Source organism: Hippoglossus hippoglossus, chromosome 15 (genome assembly GCF_009819705.1).
Source record: "Hippoglossus hippoglossus isolate fHipHip1 chromosome 15, fHipHip1.pri, whole genome shotgun sequence".
In the NCBI taxonomy this organism is placed as follows: domain Eukaryota; kingdom Metazoa; phylum Chordata; class Actinopteri; order Pleuronectiformes; family Pleuronectidae; genus Hippoglossus; species Hippoglossus hippoglossus.
In genome coordinates, this window is record NC_047165.1 from 2,179,080 (window position 1) to 2,200,390 (window position 21,311).

At 43.2% G+C, this 21,311-nt stretch overlaps 1 protein-coding gene across 1 annotated transcript in view; it reads right to left on the reverse strand.

The window, feature by feature from the left end:
- ehbp1 (EH domain binding protein 1) overlaps window positions 1–21,311 on the reverse strand; it is a 126,687-nt gene that overhangs the window by 98,196 nt on the left and 7,180 nt on the right. The window contains 3 exon segments of the mRNA XM_034608072.1: window positions 11,515–11,568; window positions 14,506–14,601; window positions 14,710–14,767. Coding sequence (XP_034463963.1) covers window positions 11,515–11,568; window positions 14,506–14,601; window positions 14,710–14,767 — 208 coding nt within the window.

The following is a 21,311-nucleotide window of genomic DNA, read 5'->3' on the forward strand; positions in this document are numbered from 1 at the left end:
TAACTGAGAGAGCAGAGGCGGTTCGTTTGAGAGGAACCTATTGCAAGCCTGCAAAACACAGCGACACACACACACACACGAACACACACACACGAACACACACACGTCAACTGGATAATTGCAAAAAATTCAAAGGTTCAACAGCATTAGCAAAACTTCTGGCTGTATAAAAGCTATCATCTCTGCACCAAACTGCCAAAGCACCAGTCAGCAGACTGAAGAGCACCAAAATAAAAATCATGTGGTTCCCTGACCTCCCTGCTGACGTTAACTGTGACTTAAGTGTAAATGTTTTTACCGTGTGCTCTGTTTAATATGAATATTTCAGACAGAGATTAACCTGACAACACACTGGGTTTTTACATTAAACCCATTATGCAATGAGAGAACAGGAAAAACACCAGACAGATTTGTGTGCACACAGATTGAGGCCTCAAAGGAGACATGAAACTTTATATTTTACCTTTGCAGAGGAAATTATGTTTTTTCACTCCTGCCCAGTTGCTTGTTTGTTGGTCTGTTTGTCAGCAGCATTACACAAAAACTAATGAATAGGTCTCCATGAAACTTGGTGGAAGGATGGGACATTGTGAGATAGCGCGTTGCTGACATTTTCACCAGTTTGTCAGGGAATAATTCATGAATCTTGATAAAATAATTCAGGTGTGAGCAATTTTATGCAGCTTGATTGACTTTAAGGGGACTTTGAAGGCCTGCGTTCTACTGAGCACCACCATTATAAAAACCTCTTCAGGATGAATAAGCTGGAAGAAAGAAATACTGTTAGTTTATATTTTGGGTCAATTGTTTAATCAGTAATTTTTTTAAATAGTGAAAGAAGCCTGAGGAAGCCCAAGGTTTTGTGTTTTTGTTTGATAAGTGACAATTAAATGATCACAATTGTTGTCCATTCCCTGTGGAACAATGAATCAGGTGATCATTTTAACACAATAACAATTCCACTGAGATCTGCCATTTTCTAATCAGCCCCATCAATCAAAATTATTAATAATTCATAACCAGTGAAAATGCTGAGATGGACACCAAACTAAGTATCTAATGTCCTCTCCGTCTCCCATCATTTCTGTCCCTCCCACCCTGCCTCCCTCTCTTTCGTCTTATCAGTGTGTCCAGGGTGCCCTCCTCTCTTCAACTCTCCGGATCTTTCTTTTGGCCCTCAGTGCCCCCCCCCCACACACCACACACACACACACACACACACACACACACTCAGACCCAGAGCATGCACTTCAGAGAGGGGGCTAATGGGAAAATAAATTACCAGCAGGCAAAAGCCCTGGCTCTGCACTTCTGCTGGAGAAAGAGAAAGGGACATGAGGGGGGGGTTGGAAAGTAGGGGGTGGTCAAGAGAGTGGAAAGAGAGACGGGTAGGGAAGACAGAAATGAAAGACAGAGAGGTGGACGGCAAAGAGACTGATAGAAAGAGAAGTCATGAGAAGGGGAAAGGATGGAGAAAATGAGGGAGAGGGGGCGATGGAAAGAGAAAGAGAGAATCACGAGGGGGGGAGGAAAACATGGAGCGAGAGATAGGTCCACGGGATTATAGCTGGAGTTCATCCTGGTCTATGAAGTGCCTGCTCATCACTTTTCCTGCCATTTCACCGTCTCTGGCCATCGTTAAGGCCTAAAATGGCCAATAACATCACCACACCCCCACAGAGCCAATACCCTGCTCCTCTATCTGGGATTGATTACTCCCTCTGTAGGAGGCAGCCGCTCAGATTCATCCCGGTCGGCGGCCATCAGTGCAGGAATGTGTGCGAGCGTCCGAATCTCTGGCCCACATATAAAGTTTGACAGGATTGACAGACATGAAAAGGGGGTGGATTAGTGTGTGTGTGTGTGTGTGTGTGTGTCTGTAACTGAGGAGATGACCACCCAAGCTTTCACCTCATTATAACGTACAAACTTGCCCACCAGACAAAGCACAACTGATAAATTGCAGACATCTCATTCGAGTTTCCTGTCGATCTCTGAGCCTTGAAATCTCGACGACCATTCATCGAATCAGCTTCGAGCTCGGCATGTGTATTGTTCAGGGTCCAAGGAAGTGCAGTGACGAATTTGCGGAAAATTCGTGTGGACACGTGATGCGTTTAATATATATAAACTTTTTGGTAGAAACTGGGACTCGTCAATGCAAGTGAGAGAACGGCAACTACAGCCGATTGTCCAGTTCAGGGTTCTGCGTACCGAGCCGAGCTTTACTGAACTTTGAATAAACAGGTGAAGAGCTTTATAGTCTAAGTAGATGGGTGCAGAACCAGACGTCTTTCTGCAGGCAAACTTCACTGACTTGAGTTTGATCCTCGAACAGCGGCGTGATGCGTGTTTTAGTCCGACAGAAGACCAGACATGCCGCCACATTCTGGACCATCTGGAAGTGTCCTGCTTTAACGCTCAAAGGTTTGGTTGATAAAATTCCCGACAACATCCCCGGCCTGGATCCTTTATATCTCAGAGACATCACGTGACGATTTCCAGGTAAAGACGACATACGGGATTTATTGTGTGGAATCAGAATCTCCATATCCACTCGATTCTCACTTTGAGGATCTGTTTGTTTTAGCCTTTTAAAGAAGGCTGCTGAGATCTGACGGAGGTATGATAGGGCCCTAATCCAGAGCAAAGCTGATTTGCTTGGGGGGGGGGGGGGGGTTAAGATGGCCTGTGACAAGAAACAATTGCCCCAAGTGAGAGTCTGTCTCTCTCCCACCCTGCTCCATGACAAAGGTGTACTCTCCATGCTAAGTGACAAATCTGGGGAGACAAAGAGCATTAGCAGGGTGATGCTCTGCTTCAGTGCCTCTGATTGTGGCCAACTCAAAGAGAATCTAATATGGATTTTAAAAAAGGAGAGGGAGAGATTAGAATGAAAGAGAAACAATGAACACCTTCTACCAAGGGGGAATTAGTGGAGGGATTGGATAAGGAGCTGGTGTGCCTTGGTGTGTGTGCATGTATGTGTGTGCATGTGTGTGCATGGGTGAGTGCTTGTTCTTTGAAATTCCTTTTTTCCCCAATGCGAGAACAATAGGGTTTTCCCAATTCTGCTGATGTGCATTCTGTTTATGTGCATTTATATGTGGGACACACAAACAATTTCCCCGTCATATCTAAATATGGACCTGGGGCCATTTAGTCAATGATCTTTGACTTAGGAACTGAAACAGCAAAATCACTTATAACAACTAGACCCATGTTGTGTTTTTTGTTGACTTGTGTACTTATATTGCTCAGACCCATTGAAATCCCAAATTTATTCCAGGTAATGATACTTTTCATTGTCATATTGTTGTCGTTTAATAAAACGAGGCTTAAAAAGACTTGAAGTAGAGGAGCGACAGGGTTGAACATGTTTATTTGAAATAAAGGCAACCCTCTTTTACTGAATTTATAACAAGTGACATATCCGATATTATCACCAGTCTCACATGGAGAATGTGTCCTTCACTAGCATCTCCTCAACACCCATGGGTGCATTGCGAGTACAGATTTATATCCCAAACAGAGACAGAGACATGCTTGGGGATCAGTCTAACTGTCAGTGGCTGGCTTAGCACTGGCATCAGAGCACATCACAAGACCCTATTCATTGCCACTTAGCAGAACAGTCGCCTCAATTCACCAGAAACTGTGTGTGTGTGTGTGTGTGTGTGTGTGTGTGTGTGTGTGTGTGTGTGTTCCCACCCTAAAATGCTATTACACAAACACACGTACTCACAATGAGCGGATCTTGAGGAGATAATGTCAAAGGAGTCACCCTACACACAAGTTTAACCTAAGTTCATCACATGTGCCTCCATGCATGTAGACACATCTCCTATCACCACCACCCACCCACCACCCACACGTGCATCTTCCAGGGAAACGACCGGCCCACGCAGGCCCAGCGGGTCAAGCTTGTGGATAAACAGGGGGATTTGACGGGGCCTGTGTTTTGCGGGCCACAGAGGCCTGTCTCCATCGCGAGCAGCCATCTTAAGTCGCACAGAGGGAAAATAAATAACCGAGAGACGGAGATAATAACTGATAATAACTGTCCAATCGGGCGTCGCGTCGCACCAGAGCTGCCTGACCACCCGTCATTTCCAGGTAACACATGAGACCAAAAACAAAAGTGAGATGAGGACAGAGAGCAGAAAGTCAGATTAGAGCGGATCGGGGGAGAAGGGCAGGTGACGGGATGTGTAGCCATGGAGTGATAGAGGGTGACCTCAGAGATGACTGATATCAGAGGGTGTGGCCGACCATCACGTACGAGTGAGAGCCTCCGAGTGGATTTCAGTACTGCAGCTCGGATATGGAAAGTGAAAAACATAGTGGGAAAGAAACATGTCAACAAACTTCATTAAAGATGGTGTGATACGTTTAAGAGTAAACAAGTCGTGTCGGATTAGACTTTGACTTCAGAGTTCTATAACCGGTATCTTATAATGTAATATTGAAAAGCACAATTATGACAGTATCTCACATTACAAATGACACATTTTGTGTCTACTGTATATTTAACAGTGGTAAAATGTTTAGCCAAAATAATGGTATGAATGAGGACACTGATCCACAATCATAACATCAACATATCTCTCTCTCTCACACACACACACACACACACACACACACACACACACACACACACACACACACACACACACACACACACACACACACACACACACACACACACACACACACACACACACACACACACACACACACACACACACACACACACACACACAGTTGGCTCGTTGTGGTGTGAAGGCCACACAGGTGGAAAGACGGATGTTTCCCAGGTGACACATGTGTTTTGATGTTTATTTTGGGGGTCAAACGTCACACTGTATGAGGCAAAACAAAAACCAGCTTGGGCTGCTGCTGTGTGTGTGTGTGTGCGACAGGATGAGAGTGTGTCTTTGTGTGAGATTATATAGTGTATGTGTACACACACGCTGTGAGTCTGCATGTGTATATGAAAGACAGACACTGTGTGAATGAGAGGATGTACATGTGTAGATATGACTGTGTGTATGTCTGTGTTTGTGTGTTTGCTGCGGTGTCTGGTGACATCTGCCATGTTGTTGGCCGGGAGCGGAGCGCAGCGGGCTGCAGGAGCCTCAGACTGAGGAGATGAAAGCCGAGGTCACAACCTGAACCAGTGGGACAAGACACACTCGCACACGCGACACACAAACACAAAGTCACAAATGCAAATGGGAAGACATGCACACGGACTCACAAAGAACGTACTGTCTTGTGTGCACAACATGGCGCACACACACACACACAGCATGTGGGGGAGCACATGAGAACATAAGGACGAAGGATAAAACAGTGAAGCTGACAGAACAATACGAGGAGACACTAAATATAAATCTACTCACAAACACAGAGAGAGAGAGAGAGAGAGAGAGGGAAGAGAGTAAGAAAAAGATGACATAAGCAAAGAAGCAAAGCCCCCACATCGTCAGGGGGAACAGTTTAATCAGTTTAATTAACCAACATGCATGTAAGCAAAAATACACACACACACACAAAGATAGTAGATATGGCGTCTGCCTGGCTGTACAGAGCTGAAGGTGCCTGTGTGCACGTATGTTCTAGAAGAGATGAAGTACATGAAGCGATATATTATGGTGTTTAAAGGATGTATTTTAATATATGATGAGTTTTCTTTCTGCTGTTTTGATTTTGGAAAATAATATAAAATGCCCAAAGAGTATATTTCCCATTGCTTTAGTAACATGTTCAAATTCAGTTTTTTCAATATATATCCAAATATACTGAACCTAAAAAGGAAAGATGCCACCCACACTTGCTCAGACACACAAAATTCAAATGTGACACCTGCACAGAGACATAGTGACACGCACACCTCATGGTGGTGGTGGCAGTAAGTCAGCAGACCAGCCATGTGACGGGGCGGTGTGGTGTGGATTAGGGGCCAGTAAAGCCTATTAGGGCGACAGGAGGGACCACCCGGCCTCCGCTGCCACCCTCAAGCCACACACACACAGACACACACACAGCACATAACACTAGACACACATCTCCCCAGACAGTTTCTCACAAAGACACAAACACACAGCCACTGAGATACTGACACAGAAGCATTGCATGTTGGCTGCATACTGGCAGGAAATGGCAGCATTTAGAGTTGTGATAGTAATGGCTCTGTGTGTGTGTGTGTGTGTGTGTGTGTGTGTGTGTGTGTGTGTGTGTGTGTGTGTGCCCACTTAGGGAGGGGTCCAGGCATGGTGGGTAATCACCAGCATCTGTTGCCTCTCCTCAGGGCGATTAATTAGATTAAATTAATTTGAAAAGCGTGTGTGAATGTGTGATCCCATTCTAGGAGTCCACCCCCCCCCGCTTTTCAACAGTGAGACACACACACAGACAGACGCACACACACACACACAATAATTTACCTCCTACCAAATTTTAAGTATAAATTAAATTATTGAAGTTATAACTTACATTTTATAGACCAGTTATTCATTTCTAGTTATTTAGAATCAGCATTACAAACACACACACACAGCTCGAGCAGACGCACACCCTCTTCTACCAGACACAATGCACGACGCTTTCCGACTTCTCCAAACTATTGAAGAAATGGGAAAACGAGCAAAAGGTGAAAACTTTAGAGACACACGCGTGCACACGAGCGCAAATTAATCCCAATTTGTGGGCCTCGGCACGGGGGAAACTTTTGGGATTTCATACTTCATACCAGCTTTTGTCACCTTTGCGTGAATAGCTGAGGGCTGAAATAATTGTGTTTTTCTTCCCCGAGGCCCAGTCAGCGCTCACAAGCCACTGGCCTACGTAATGTGTTCCAGACGGAGGAGGGAGGGGGCGTACACACTCCACGGCTATGGGTTCAATAAAGAGAGCGGGGGTGTGTGTTTGTGTCTCCCAGTGTGTGTGTGTGTGTGTGTGTGTGTGTGTATAAAGGTGATGGGTTGGACTGTGCGTGTGTGTGAGTGGTTGGTGTCATGGTTTTTCAGATTGTGCAGTGAGACGAGTGTGTGTGTGTGCGTCTCTGTCAGTATGTGACATTGTGCGACTGTATGACTGTGGCTAAGTGGGAGGTATGTGGTGTGGAAATGGCCTTAATGGAGTTGGAGCTGGTCCACAATAGACAGGACATCAGCTCAGAGACGAGAGTGTGAGAGAGAAAGAAACAGGGTGAAAAAGAGATAGAGGAGGAGAAAGAAAGCAGCAACAATATGGCAGAAACATCCTCAGGGTCCATGATGACAACACCTCTACAGGCACAGAAGTAACATATTGGTCCACACACTCTTCATTTGGATGTTTAAATATTATATTTAAGTAAAACTAAACAAACAAGGCCTTGTCTACACCACTGTGGATATTTACTGTCTATTTGCCTTCTGCTTTTTAGTTTTTTTAAATCCACACGAATCACATCTTCCAGGCGAGAACACAAAAATGAGTACAAATGCTCATACAAGCATGCTGGGCCAGTAGGTGGCGATAACATCTAAAAATCAATGATGTGTCAAATAGCAGAGAAAATGCTGTGGTCCAAGTAATAGTGGGCGAGGCGGACGCCTGAGAACGTCGGTAATGTGGTTGCAATGATGCTTAATTTAGCGACAAACTTGTAATTAGACCTAGCAGGGCTAACCAAACACAGAAACCGGTATGAAGCCGCTGCAGTTGTTGTTGTTGTTGTTGTTGTTGTTTCCGGCACATGCTCGTTACACAAAGCAACAATGAGAGCTTTAGAAAGTCTGCACTTTGAGTTTGAGCCTCACGTCCACACGCAAACGTTTTTACAATTTCCTTCCAGAGGAAAAATGTTGGTTTGCAAAACAGCCTCATTAATGTGGACAGGGCGTTGTTTGTTCTTTATGTTTCCTTGGTTCAGTGACTGTGAAGTATTAGAAGAGGGGGTTTAAAGGCCCCCTGTTCTTAAAGTGGCTATTTCAAAAATCGATATTTAAAATGTGGCGACCTGCAGCAGACAGTCAAACAGTGGGAGCTGTGACTCTGCAGAGCAGACGTGGAAATTCTTTCTCTCCCGGGTGACATTGATGTAATGTGACTGTAAAAAGGTGAAGTTGGAGGGAGAGAGGAACAGAGTGAGTGGGTCTCCAAGTGTGTGTATCACTGTTTATTCAATGTGTTCAGACATAAGAGCTTCTCACTTTAAATACTGCGGCCCTGTGTGTGCACATGTGTGTTATTTAAATCCTCCCATGAAGCTTTGAGGCAGAAGGAAGTTGGTCTACCATCTCCAGCTTTGGTTGATATGCAAACACAAAGAGAATACACACAGGCATGACTCCATATAGACACGTTACACACACACACACCCCCTTCATGCACACACACACACAAAATAACCTGTAAGCACAATGCCGTCAAATATAGCCGTGCAATCTTTTGACTCTCAATTTGCCCACCTTTTTGATAATACGCACCTATTTGAAAAGGGGTGAAAGGCAAGGGTAGCATGCAATTTAGAGATACTACTGTATAGCCATTTTACGCCTTCCACCTCTCCCTCCCTCTCTCCCTCCCTCACTTTCTCCTCTTTGCTCTCTCCCTCTCTTGCCATCTTTTGATTATGCGATTTGCCTTGGCAGACGAACAAATAGAGGAGAGAAAAAGGTAGTGTTTGACACTGCCATTTTCAATGACAAAATACAATCTATCCAGGGCCAGTAATTCGACGGGGAGGGATTAGCCTAGTGCGAGGTTGGGCCCCCAGATTAAGACGAAGCCACAGCGCAGGGATCTTGAATTTCATCATCTCCGGCGCTCGGGCACAATGGCGTATTCTTCCCCTTTCTCCTCCGCCGTCTGATGAGGGGTCAGGAGAGCTCACCTCTCCTCTTCTTCTGTTCTTCCTCCTCAGAGCAGCACTCACCGCTGCATTCATTCACCTCTCCTGACTTTATATTAGCTTAGATACCTGAAGGACGGGGGTGGCGTGGGGGGGGATCTGAGCTCTTTACATGCACACACACAGGCCGAATACACACACTGTTTAATATGTGTGGACAACTTCACACCTTCCATCCCACAAACATCAACACAGACATACAAAAGATACCTTTCCTCTTGATTCACACACAGTCAAACACACAGCTGACATAAGGAAGTGATCCACTGAATTAAGAAGGGAATATCACAAAAGGGGTTCCCACAGACCTTAGGGTAGACTGCCCTCTTGTGGATGGTTTAGTTAGAGCCTTGATTTTTGCCCATCTGCTCAGTTAATCGTGAGAAATCGCAATTAAAAGATTATTAAGTCTTTCCAATTAAAAGACAGACTGGGTTTTGACTTGTGAAGGATGATATATCTCTACAAACCTACTTTCCTGTGTCTTTCTCTTCGTGCGTCTCAGTCACTCACTACAATGCGGTGATAGTATTCAACAGCATCAAAAACACCAGGTCAACAAGGTGCATGTCCATATCTTGATGTGTTAAGGAAAATATTCTCTTTCTATACATTTCTTTATTTTGTTTTATCTTCCATTGTTCTGTTTTCTCTTTCTAAGGAGTGTTTTGTATTTAGTGAACATTAGATATTTAGCAGACAAAGAAACATTCCATGGACTGCTCGATTACCATAGTGGCAATAAACGTGTGATTCTAGGATGATTTGTAAGAGTTTTAAAACTTTAAAAAAAGCATCTTCACAATATTAAAAGAAAAAAGGCTTCAACTATAAAGTCAGACTTTGATTTAAAGCAAAACTGTGTAACTTGTACTGGGCGACAGCGCCCTCTGCAGCCACACGTGGTGTTTAATTGTTCGGCTCCGTGTCTGAGCTTTTAAGTGGTTTTTCCTGTAAAGAGCAAACAGTCTATCAATGTGTTGAGTGGAGCTGTGACTGTGTCTCACTGAGCTAAATACAACTAAATGGAGGATGTTACCCATGATCCTCTGCTCCCTGAACCAGGAGAGCTGCTGCTGTGACAAATCAACCAAACTCTGTTTAGAGTTCTTCATATTTTAAAGGTTTCCTGCTGAATATTGGAGACAAACGCTAACATTTGAGCGTGTGAATGTACGAGGCTGCCGTCTCCCTCTCCTCCCTCCTTTCTACCTTGTTCTATGCTCTCCATTCCTGCTTTGATCTTTGTCATTAGTCAGGTATGCAGAGACACAGGCAATCTCGCAAACTTGTCTTTTTCTCTCTGCTTCTCGCCTCCGTTTCGCTCTCTCCCACGCTCCAGCCACAGAGCACCGGCTGACCTGCTTGTCTTCTCAGCTTTTTATCAAAGACAAAAATGTTGAGCAGTTTCTTCCGTCGTCCCTTTGAGCTTGAGATGTACAGAAAGTGACAGAGTCAAAGAGCTCAGTTCCCCCACGCTCTTTAAAAGCGGGCTGAGAAGTCAAAGAGGTCTGTCGTCGTTGATTACTAATGATGAGCTCAGCTCTTGTTCACAAATTTACAAATATCAGTGTTCATAAGCCAACATTTATTTGCTCATCTTAGTCAGTCAGTCTTGAAATTGTCCTAATTGCTTAAATCCAAATTAATTCATGCCGATTGTTTTCACTTTGACATAAGAGAAAACTCTAAGTTTCCTTAAGATGCAGTAAATCTGCAAGATAAGAGATCATTTTTAAAAACTCCATAAAATGATTATATGACAGCAAAATACAAATCAGAGCAGGAATCACAGACACATTTTGTCAACACGTGTAAAGGCTTGAATTTCCTTGAAATCAAGGTTGAGATAAGTTTCCATAAAAGTTAACACCTTTAACTTAATTTTTTACTTAAGGCTGTAACAAAAAAATCTCAAAATGTAATTACAACGGCCTAATTTGTTCAACATGTCGGCGTTATTTAAATTAACCATGCAGAAGAAATCAATCTAGCAAATATTAAAAACACAGAAAATCCCTTCTGAGCAGCACATGTTCACTCCCTCATTCTGATTCATCAGTTTCTCACTTCACCACGAATGGAAGCAAGTTGCAGTCGACTCATATTTAAACTTGTGCTGTTCCTGTTGCTTCAAACAGGAAAGTGAACGTTTTACCACAAACTAAGAAAACGGTAAGAGAATCTCTCTGGGAATGACAAATGGGCAAAGAAAAATAAATGGGGGGGGGGGGGGGGGGGGGGGGGGGCTGAGCGTCAACACCTTTAGTTTAACCTGAGAACCTGTATTCACACTGAGAGAAGAATGTGATTGCATAATCTGACCACAAGGTGGCAGAATCTGCACATGTAACGTAAAAGGGGTTTACATCAGTAGCAGCATTTTCTGTTTCTGTGTTGTTTTGATTAAAGTTGTAATCACAGTCATTGTAAATGAGCCTTATGACTATAATCATAAACTTATCATACAGTAATAATAATTTAGTACAATAAAAATAACAAAAACAGAACTTCTGTGCAGTAACAGACACAAAGAGAGACAGAGTGTCAACGCACTAACAAAGATAGAAAGCAAAGGGACCAGAGAATAAAAGATATAATCTATTACTCACGTTTTCAATGACAAACGTCCACTCTTTGTCTTCAAACTCCTCTGCATGTGGGTCCTGCAGGGACAACATACACAGACATGATTAAGAACATGCATGTATCGTACATCAGAGCAGACAGAAGCGTTAACACATTTGTCTGGTCGACACTTTACGATTAAATTGTAAAAACAAATTCTTTCTTTAGATACAGTAATGTTATGTTGTTGGTACAATGTCAAGATCACCATCAACAGATTATTTCAAATCGACTATTTGTGCTTGGGAACTGCATCATGCATGAAAAACACTTTATCAGTCAATACATTAAACCAGTGCACTCATAGATACACACTAAAGCACTCACTCACTGTACAATCATACAAACATGCACGTCGCACTGTGGAAGCAACTGAAGACAACAAGTAACTGACTTGTCAATGGGAAGATAAAATGAAATGTTAATTAAGTTATTTATGGAGCAATAACGCCGAAGGAGGAGGAAGCTTCTTCAATTGGCTGCATTTGTCTAATTATCATTATTACAAACTGATAACTTTGAGATGAACCATCAAAATAAGCTATTTCCAGTAGTATGTGATAAGACAAAAATGATTTAGCGATAAAATCTCATTGAATATAACCGGTGGAGCTCCAGTGTGTCTAACACATGCAGTGATGCGTCTCAGTCTCACTGCACTTGTGACACACCCCAGTAAATCAATATTCCTGCAGTCTCTCTCTCTCTCTCTCTCACACACACACACACACACACACACACACACACACACACACACACACACACACACACACACACACACACACACACACACACACACACACACACACACACACACACACACACACACACACACACACACACACACACACACAGCTGCATCATCCTCTCACATCTTAAATGCCACATTATTATTTTACAACCACATGACGACTTCTCAAATCTCAGCTTGTTCTCGAAGCTGTTGTCTGCAGTGTTTTTGTGCTTTAGAGCTGCAACATCTCGAGAGAGAGTATTGCTGTTAATATGCTTTAACAGTGATAAAGATCTTCACTGATTAGATACTAATTATTGTAATTGTGCGAGCAAACATTTCGCTCTTCTACTGGTTTGGAAAAAACGCATGATGTAAAAATTCCCAGGCTAAGTGCCAGATGTGTTCAGGACTGGATGCTACTTAGTGCCCACTCTGCTTCCTGCACGTCGTCTCTGCTAGAATCAATTCTGTCTACACAATGAGCCGTCCAAGCACTAAGTTACATCTTATTTCAAGTTCTCTTCTTCCCGTCCACAAACTTCTGCCGAGGCTTTCTGCTGCTGTGAATCTCCCTGAGGTGCAGGCTGGAATATTGCTGAGCTCGGCCGTTTTCACTGCAGAGCTTCGGGCCAGATGGAGCTGGGAGTATCTTTAAATCACCGTTAGCGTTAACCTTCTGTCGGCTGCAGAACTATCTCGGTAATAGAGTCTGACAGATTTAGACCGGCGTTAAGGAATATTTTTCATATTAAAAGAGGTTCTCCAACAATTTATTGATGCTCTTCCATAAATTAGAGGGTCTCATGAAAAAAATAGTTTAAATTGTTGCAGTGGAGTTTGGGATTTCTGTAGTTTTTGTCATTGGTATGGTGCTAGCTCCAAAAAGTCATAAACTTCCCATAATGCAACCGTTAGGGCTACAAATACATTATACAGCGATTTTACAATATTTTAATTACTGTCTATTAATAAAACTTGTGGAGTATCCCTTCCAACATTTAACAAATGACTCCAGTGAGAGATGACACCCAGCTTTGCACTTTAATGTGATCATTACCTCCTTGCTTTGGTTTAATCACTTTTCACCTCCCATAAGACTCTGTGATAAAATATGTAATAAGCTACGTCCCTGCAGATATTTCTCACTTTGTGGAGCCAGAAGAAAAAAAAGAGCAAATATAAAACTCAGGTATCTGCTAACAAACTAACTAACTGCTGTGACATTCTCTTGTTAATGTGTTTCTAAAGAGGCAAGTATTTGCTTTAAGAACATGATAAGCTATCAGAGCAGTTTTCCTCCTGTAGTCAGGACTCCCTCTTTGATATTCACATTACATTAACCTTGCAATTAACTCTTTCATTCTCACTTTGGTGCAGTGGGGGAAAAACAAACAGTCTTATTGACGTCAGGGGTAATGATATTTATTCTGTGGCTTCGTCCAGCAGCGGTGATGGAGCGAGTTGTGCAGTCGGTGGCTTTGCTCTGGGTCTCATCACAAAAACAGCTTTATTACTTCCTCTGGGACGGGAAGTGGAAGTGGGCTGAGAATAAAGACACACGGACATGTACAGTGTGGCCTGGAAAACTGAGCCAGTTTGCATGTAAGCTGAACTTTTCCATGTATATATTGTAACTAGCAGACTTCACAGCATGTTTCTACAAAGGAGATCATTTCAGTTTCAGATTTCTCTTCTTGTCCTTGTGTGTGAGTGTACTTAAGGCAGCACGAGTACATTCCGTGCCCGATTAGAACAAAGCAGAAGCAGGTATGGAAGTGCATGTGGCAGGAGCTCTGGTAAAAACATCGAGAGGTAACAGGACACTGAGCTCTGAGGCTGCCTGTCAGCACACAGGCCCGGCATGTTTAAGTAAGCCAGGCACACTGACAGATACTGTCTGTACATGTGTGTAGTTCGCAGACACAACTGTATCACTAAGACTTTTATTCATGAAATACATTTAGAGTTCAAAAGTCACAGTCCAAACTCTTTGTATGCGCAAATTAAAATGTATCAACAGTCCTGGAAGATGGAAAATGTAAAAGCATTTTGTATTATTAGTAGTTTCCATGCATAATGAAGCCAAAACTGCTGTTTGCGGTTACATTCCTACCATAAACAAATATTTTCTCAAGACTTCATTCATCCAATATTTGAGAAAAGACTTCATGCAGTCAGAGAGACCTGGTGTTCTAAAGACAGAGCAGATGCTGGTGTCAGTGAAACAGCTGAAACTTACCTTAAAAAGAGTGACGGTGATCTCAATGTTTTCTGGAACAGGCCACACCACCACTCCTCTGTACGGGTTCTTGATACCAGGCTGCCAGCCGTGGGACTGCGAGGGGGACACAAGAAGGTTGTTTTTTTATCTTGTATTTGTAGATTAATAAGTTGTACTTTGTTTTATTGTTTCTTGACTTCGTGTCACTCTTCAATTACGAACCTTGGAAGATTTCCGTCGACTTCTGCGAGTCCAAACCACCACGAGTTTGTCTGGTTGCCTGGTGGAAAAGACAGAAGAGACAGATGAGTGAAAGGTGATTTATTCCTAAATTCCCCCGTCTCTTGAGTGAATGTCGGTTCCAGTTGATCAACGCTCGTAGCTTAATGCATAAAGTGTGAAATAGGACCCGACCAGTGTTTTAGGGAACAGTAATACCGATGTATAAAGAAAGTTTATTAAGCCTCCTCCTGGTTTACCTTTATAAAACACCTTCATTGAAATAAACCATGCTTATGTTTGAGAGATAAACAGATGAGCACTTGTAGTGGACACCTGACACAGAGCCTGTCCGTCAATAGGAGAGGTTATATCCACCAGATGCTCTGAGCTCTCCAGTTCCAACCTGACCGGTGACTTTACAACAGAGAGAAGAAAGGGAGCAACACGTCCTTCAGGGAGCAATTAAAATCACTTTACTCTATTTTGACCAGCTGTGATAAGGTGGCTTGTGTTGTTCTCACCTTATGAGCAGTGTTGCTGAGTGTGTGTCTTTCTGTGTGAAGACCAGTTTGAATTCAATACCAGTGTCGTGAGGACTAATTCAATGGCTTTTTGATGGTGAAGACTTGGTTGTATGGTTAGGGTCGTGGCTCAGGAGGTAGAGCGGGTCGTCTACTGACTGGATGGTTGATTCCTGGCTCGTCCACTTTGCATGCCACAGTGCCCTTGGGCAAGACACTGAACCCTAAATTGTTCCTGATGGCTGTGTTAAAGCCTGAATGGACCAGGTTAATATTCACTTAGTACGTTATTATCAATAACTGCAAGAAAGAAATGGTATCATGAAGATATGTTTCATCTAATTTAGAAAAAGCACTGACATGTTTCTGTATCAGATATTTTTGCAGCAGTATCAGTAACAGTGTAAAGCACCATGTGAGAATTTACTGTGGCGTTTAACAATGAATATTTAACTGGGTAGAGTCCAAGGGTCCTGATGAGAAAGACTCGTGAAGAACAACAGCAGAGCAGCAGTTTGAGGAAAAGAATGAACGACTGTTTGTAAGAGAGAAAGACGACACAGATAGAAGAGAAGTGAGAGAAGAGAGGAGAGGGGACAGAGGGAGACTGACAGGCAACAACTTCAGTCTTGAGGAGAAGCTTCACATAGAGAAACTATTGTCCAATGACAGAGACAGAGCGCGAACACACACACACACAGAAAATATCCCTCTCTGTTTTTCCCCTTTGTACTGTTCGTGCTGCGCTATGGGAAAAATGTAAACCATTTGTCTGCAGGCTAAATGACCTCTGCATGCTTTTTGGTGTCACTTGTGTTCTTTGTGCTTTACTCTCACTGTTGCACCTTACTTCTGTGTGTAACTGGAATCAACGAGCCACCAGGGAGCAAGAGGGGAGTGAATGTTCATCAGCACTCAGTCGCACAAAGTTATTGTAACAGTAAGGCTTTCGGGTTGACAGTGGATTTGATGTTTAGTTTGAATAAAGGTTGACCCTTTCACTTCTGCTCAGATTCCAACTACCACCGACTATAACCTCAAAATGGATCACATAAAGACAAAGGTTGTGGCTGTACGGTTTGTAAACAAGTGCAAAGTATTAGCTTTTGATGGCCACAAGCGAAGCACGTGGTCGCTGAGGAACCATCGACAGCTGCAGGAGCACAGGTGCTGCGACAATTCACGGAAACTTTTTCAAGAACACATCCCAACCACCAGAACGGGAGGACAAGGAGGCCACAACCCATTTGATGTGAGTGAACTGTGTATGTACTGTAGCACGTGTGTTTAAACACAGGTGACGGGTTGGGTTGCGGGACGTATGTTAACAGGTCTGAATTTGACTTGGAGATAATTGCAGGTAACAGATCTTGCACTACTCTGAAAGACGACAACTTGCTGCCAAACTATCACAAAAACAATAGTGACGGAGCCAAACTACAGCGTATGAAAGCTTTTACACCACATGTATTCTGCTTTGCATAAATCACAAAGCAAATGCTTCCAAAAACCCACCAAAGCAGTTTGATGGGATTATACAACAGGAGCCAGTCCGTGCACATGCTGCAACCTCAGCTGAGCTTTCTCTGACTTTACCCCAATAACAACTCTTAGAGTTTTTATTTTATGGACAGTTTTTCTTTTTCAGATTGATGCTGTCAGGTGAGCCTCGTCTTTACAATGCAGCCATTGTTCTCTCTTGTTTCCAGTCAAAATCCTGACTCGACGCTCCTGTGATATAAAGCTGTTTAAACGACTCTATACAGTAATGTATCACTGGATTTCCCACAGCTTGACAAGTGATGTGCAGTCTCGCAGCGCTTAATGCATTTCTGCTGTGCTAATAGCCTGCTATGACGGCTTATTACCATAGATACAAATGCCACAGCAACAATTAAAATGCTTTTAAAGTGCAATTTACTCACAACCGCGCGCCTCATGAAAAGCTTGACCGACAAAATGTGTTTTTTTTATACCTGACCCACATTTCTGATTCAGCAGCCGACAGTAAGACGTTGGAGAGTGGGATCAGACGGATGAAAGAGAGAGGAGGAGGAGGAGGAGGAGGAGGAGGAGGAGGGAGACAGAAACCCAGAGGGAGGACTGCTCTCACTTTGCCATCAGTCAGACTGTGGCCTCTGCTATCGAGACAGACGTAACAGAGCAAACACAATCTGTGCGACTGTCACACTCCAGACTGCCTGATAAACTGAACACACACAAAACACGCGTTCTGGGCATGACGTGAAGAGGCAAAGTGCGATGTTAAAATTTACATGATGTCTGTATTCACTGTGTGTGATCAGCAAAAGACAGAAAAGAAGCAGTTGTAAAAGTTGTTCTATCTAGTACCTCTGCCATTTCATTTTCTGTTTTACCGCTTCGGACATTCTTAGATACGATTGTACTTGCTGAAGCTGCAAAATTCGAGCAGAAGTTTCGTTTTGAGGTGAATTTGTTAAAACAAGAAGTGCACGGGTCATAAAGAAGAAGTGGATTATGCTGATATTGGTTTAAGATATTTTAATAATAATTCTGTCCGTCATGAAAACCAGGCTTTGTAACGCATCTACACCACAGATGGCAAAGTAGTGCACGAAGGTACGGCTGTTTGTTGCCTTCATATGCAACTAGCAGCAGGAGGCCTCACAGAAGAGTTTAACATCTCATCAGTGTGCGCTGCGGTGACTTCAAATATATCTGGACAAATTGTGCATCATAGAATTCGTTTGAACTTGATTTTTGGAAGCACACTCGAATATCGGTTTTAGGATCGGCAACAAAAAAAAAAAATCCATCCCGGTTGGGCTTTAATTTTCTGGTCTTGTTGCTTTACGTCACCACCTCATTTCGAATGCTCTTACATTCCTCTCTTATCACTTCCACTAGTTCTCAGCAGTGCCGGGGGGGGTCTGTCTACTCATAACTTCGATTCAAACTTTGACTTCTACAACATATAGATAGAAAGACCTGCATGGTGCAGGGAGCTGATGTCACAGGTGAGCGAAGGAGTAAGAGAACGATGAAAACATCGAGGTCCTTGCTCGTCAAAACATCCCTGAACACATTTATGTAATAACAAAAATAGAAGGAAGAGAGGATAAATAATTTGTTTGGGAGTATCTCCAAAATAAAAGGAGGGATTGATAGGAAGCGGTTTTTCAGTGGGATAAATTTAGTAATAAAAACTTCCCTTGCTTACAAGGGGACACTCCCTTCACCAGTTTGCTAATAGTCCCAGGGAGAGACTGTAGAACCACAACCACCATGTGCGTGGGAGCCAGCAGAGAAACAAGGAGCCCTGCTGAGGACAACAACAGACGAGTCGTAAGGCAGTGATACATGAGCAGTCAGGCGACCGCGGCTTCAACAGGGGTGTTAATTATCAATCAATGTGGTTTTGTCTGACACACAAAATGATAAAGGAATACAATACAAAATATTAATGACTGTTATAGGTGCAGGTCATGCTTGCTGGCAGATCAAAATGCAAACTGCATTATGTCTTTGTTCCCTTTCCTGTTTCTTTGTTTTTATTCAATAAGGCTGCAGCTAATCTTGAGTTTCCTGCTTGTGGCTGAGAGCATCTACAGGAGGATGGTGACATGACTGTGGTGAATAAGTGTTTGTGTTCCTCTTACCAGAACGGGCGTGGAACTCCTCACCTTTCCAAAAAGTCTGAGGATGCATCCACACTACTTCTAAGTTTCATAATTTGTTTTTATGCATCACTTTTGCAACACCTAGCGTCCGTGCTACCCCCGAGTTCCTCCATCAGGGAAGTCCGGAGATGCTTTCGGCCTCGTTTTAGTTTGAAAACTTTGGCGCTGTGTTGTAGTAGACGTGCAGAAAATGAGATGTTAAGAAACTATGACTTAGTCGCACACAATCGCTTCCCAATTGGTTCTGAGCATTGCTAACACTTGCCGTCAGTAACAGTTCCACCTTGTTGTCAATCCAAGAAACAATATCTCTTGTTTTACTTTTCACCATTGTTATAGATTATAGAATCTGCTCCCCGTTTCCACCTGCATGCACATGTAAAGTGCACGTCAAGGGTCACCTGATATGCACTTTAAGGTGTGTTAGCATGGACGTGAATTATTAATGAGTCTAAGCTAAAATGCTTGTGTGGACATAGATGTTTTAGTTTTTAGGACATTTTATAGAAACAGGGAACTTCAAACAGTTTGTCTTCAAAGAGGAGATTCCACCTGCACCACATCTTTTAAGACGTAACACATTACACCTGCAGTGTTTCACTTCACCTTCCTGACTGACGTACAGAATGCACAGTGAGGCTGAAGCATCTGCAGGCTGATGAAGGATGAGCAGTCTCCAGGGCGCGCTGCTCTGACTGGCAGCACAGAGGCAGACACACAGCAGAGATTTCATCACATTTAACAGCCCATTGACTGCTTCACAACCCTGCAATGTGTCTTTTCTCTTGGTGTGTGTGAGAGAGGGTGTGTAAATACCCGTTTGGGTCTATAATTGCTGCACAGAACAATACACGTGGGTGGATTCCACTGCAAAGCAGTTAAAGGAACATTATCGGAAGGAGGAACAGGAGAGAGAAGTGAGGGGAGGTAAAGAGAAAAGAGTAATCAGGAGAGGAGGAAACAAAAAGGGAAAGAGGGGATAGAAAGGTTATGGGGGGGCACAGAGAACAACAGAAGAAAATTGAAAGAGGAGCCTTGATGATAGCATGAAAGCTGCCCCTGATGACAGCCGTGGGCTTGGTGCAAGAAAACAATTACAGAATCACAGGAGGGGAGATGAAGAGCTGAAAGGGGACAAAACAACCATCAGAGTTAAATCAACAACACTGAAGACGTTATAAGCATACGAACAACTCTGGTATCGACTGAGGTATCGACTGCAGTGAACCGAGTTTGCTCTGCCTTTGGCATGTGAGGAGCATCAGTTCAGTTAACCACAAACACATGAACCAGCACACTAACAAGACTTCAGCAATGAAATCACTTAACTCGGAGGAATAGTGTTGTTTTCGTTATTCTCTATGAAAAGGTTCTGCGGTGATAAACCTAAGTTCTACGATCCAGAATATCTACACAACACGTAGTACCGCTCCGTACTATCACCTGGCAGGGAAATCATCTCCTGGTGCCAAACTTACTCGGGAATGTGTCATGGCCTTCAAATTTGAATAGAATGGAGAGCCACGTCAGACGAGTTGGCAGGAAGACGTTCCTCTGGCAGAGACATGATGGACGTGTGCCACAACGCACACATGCTCAGCAGAAGACAACATGTCACAGCCTGACACATGCCGGTCACGTTCACAGTAAAAGTGAGGCAATAAACAACTGACAGCGTTAATTAGAGCTCGACCGACTTATCAGACATGACGATATCGACATACAGGCAGAGCATGACACTAATATTAAAAACATTTTCCGCACCGTCTGCAGCACATGTGGCAGAGTGCACATCACAGATGTGACGGTGCTGGTGCAGTGGTTTTCCATCGAATATTAAAATTTTCCCCTGAAGACACACGACACAGAGAAGGGATCATGCTGGTTAATGCACAACTACTGGCAGAGGAGGGAATCGAGGGTGAACCTTTCAAGGTAATGCAGTTTGCTCATTTGTTCCAGAGCAATCCTGTGTCCGTTGCTCTTTAGAACAATGATTCTGTATCAAGAAGTGAATGAAAATAAGGTTGCTTTGTAAAGGTGTATAATGAATAAACAACTCAGGCTGATAATGTAGGACACGTCTTAGGGCTGCACGATTATGGCCAAAATCATAATCACGATTACAACATCTTTTTATTGCACTTTCACGTTTAAATGAACAAGAACACTGCTTCCACTTCCATTGTTGTGCTACATTCTGGCTAACGTACAAATCTTTGCATCAGACTGGTCCTTATCACAGTGCATAGAAGGAAAATATAAATAAAATAGTATCAACACTTTTTACCCAAAATTAAATCAACAGAGCACTGCTTTCACTTCCATGGTGTGCTACATTCCAGCTAATGTACACGTCTTTGCATCAAAATAAAACTTATACGGTTATAAATTCCCCCCCCCCGACGTTTTTCATACA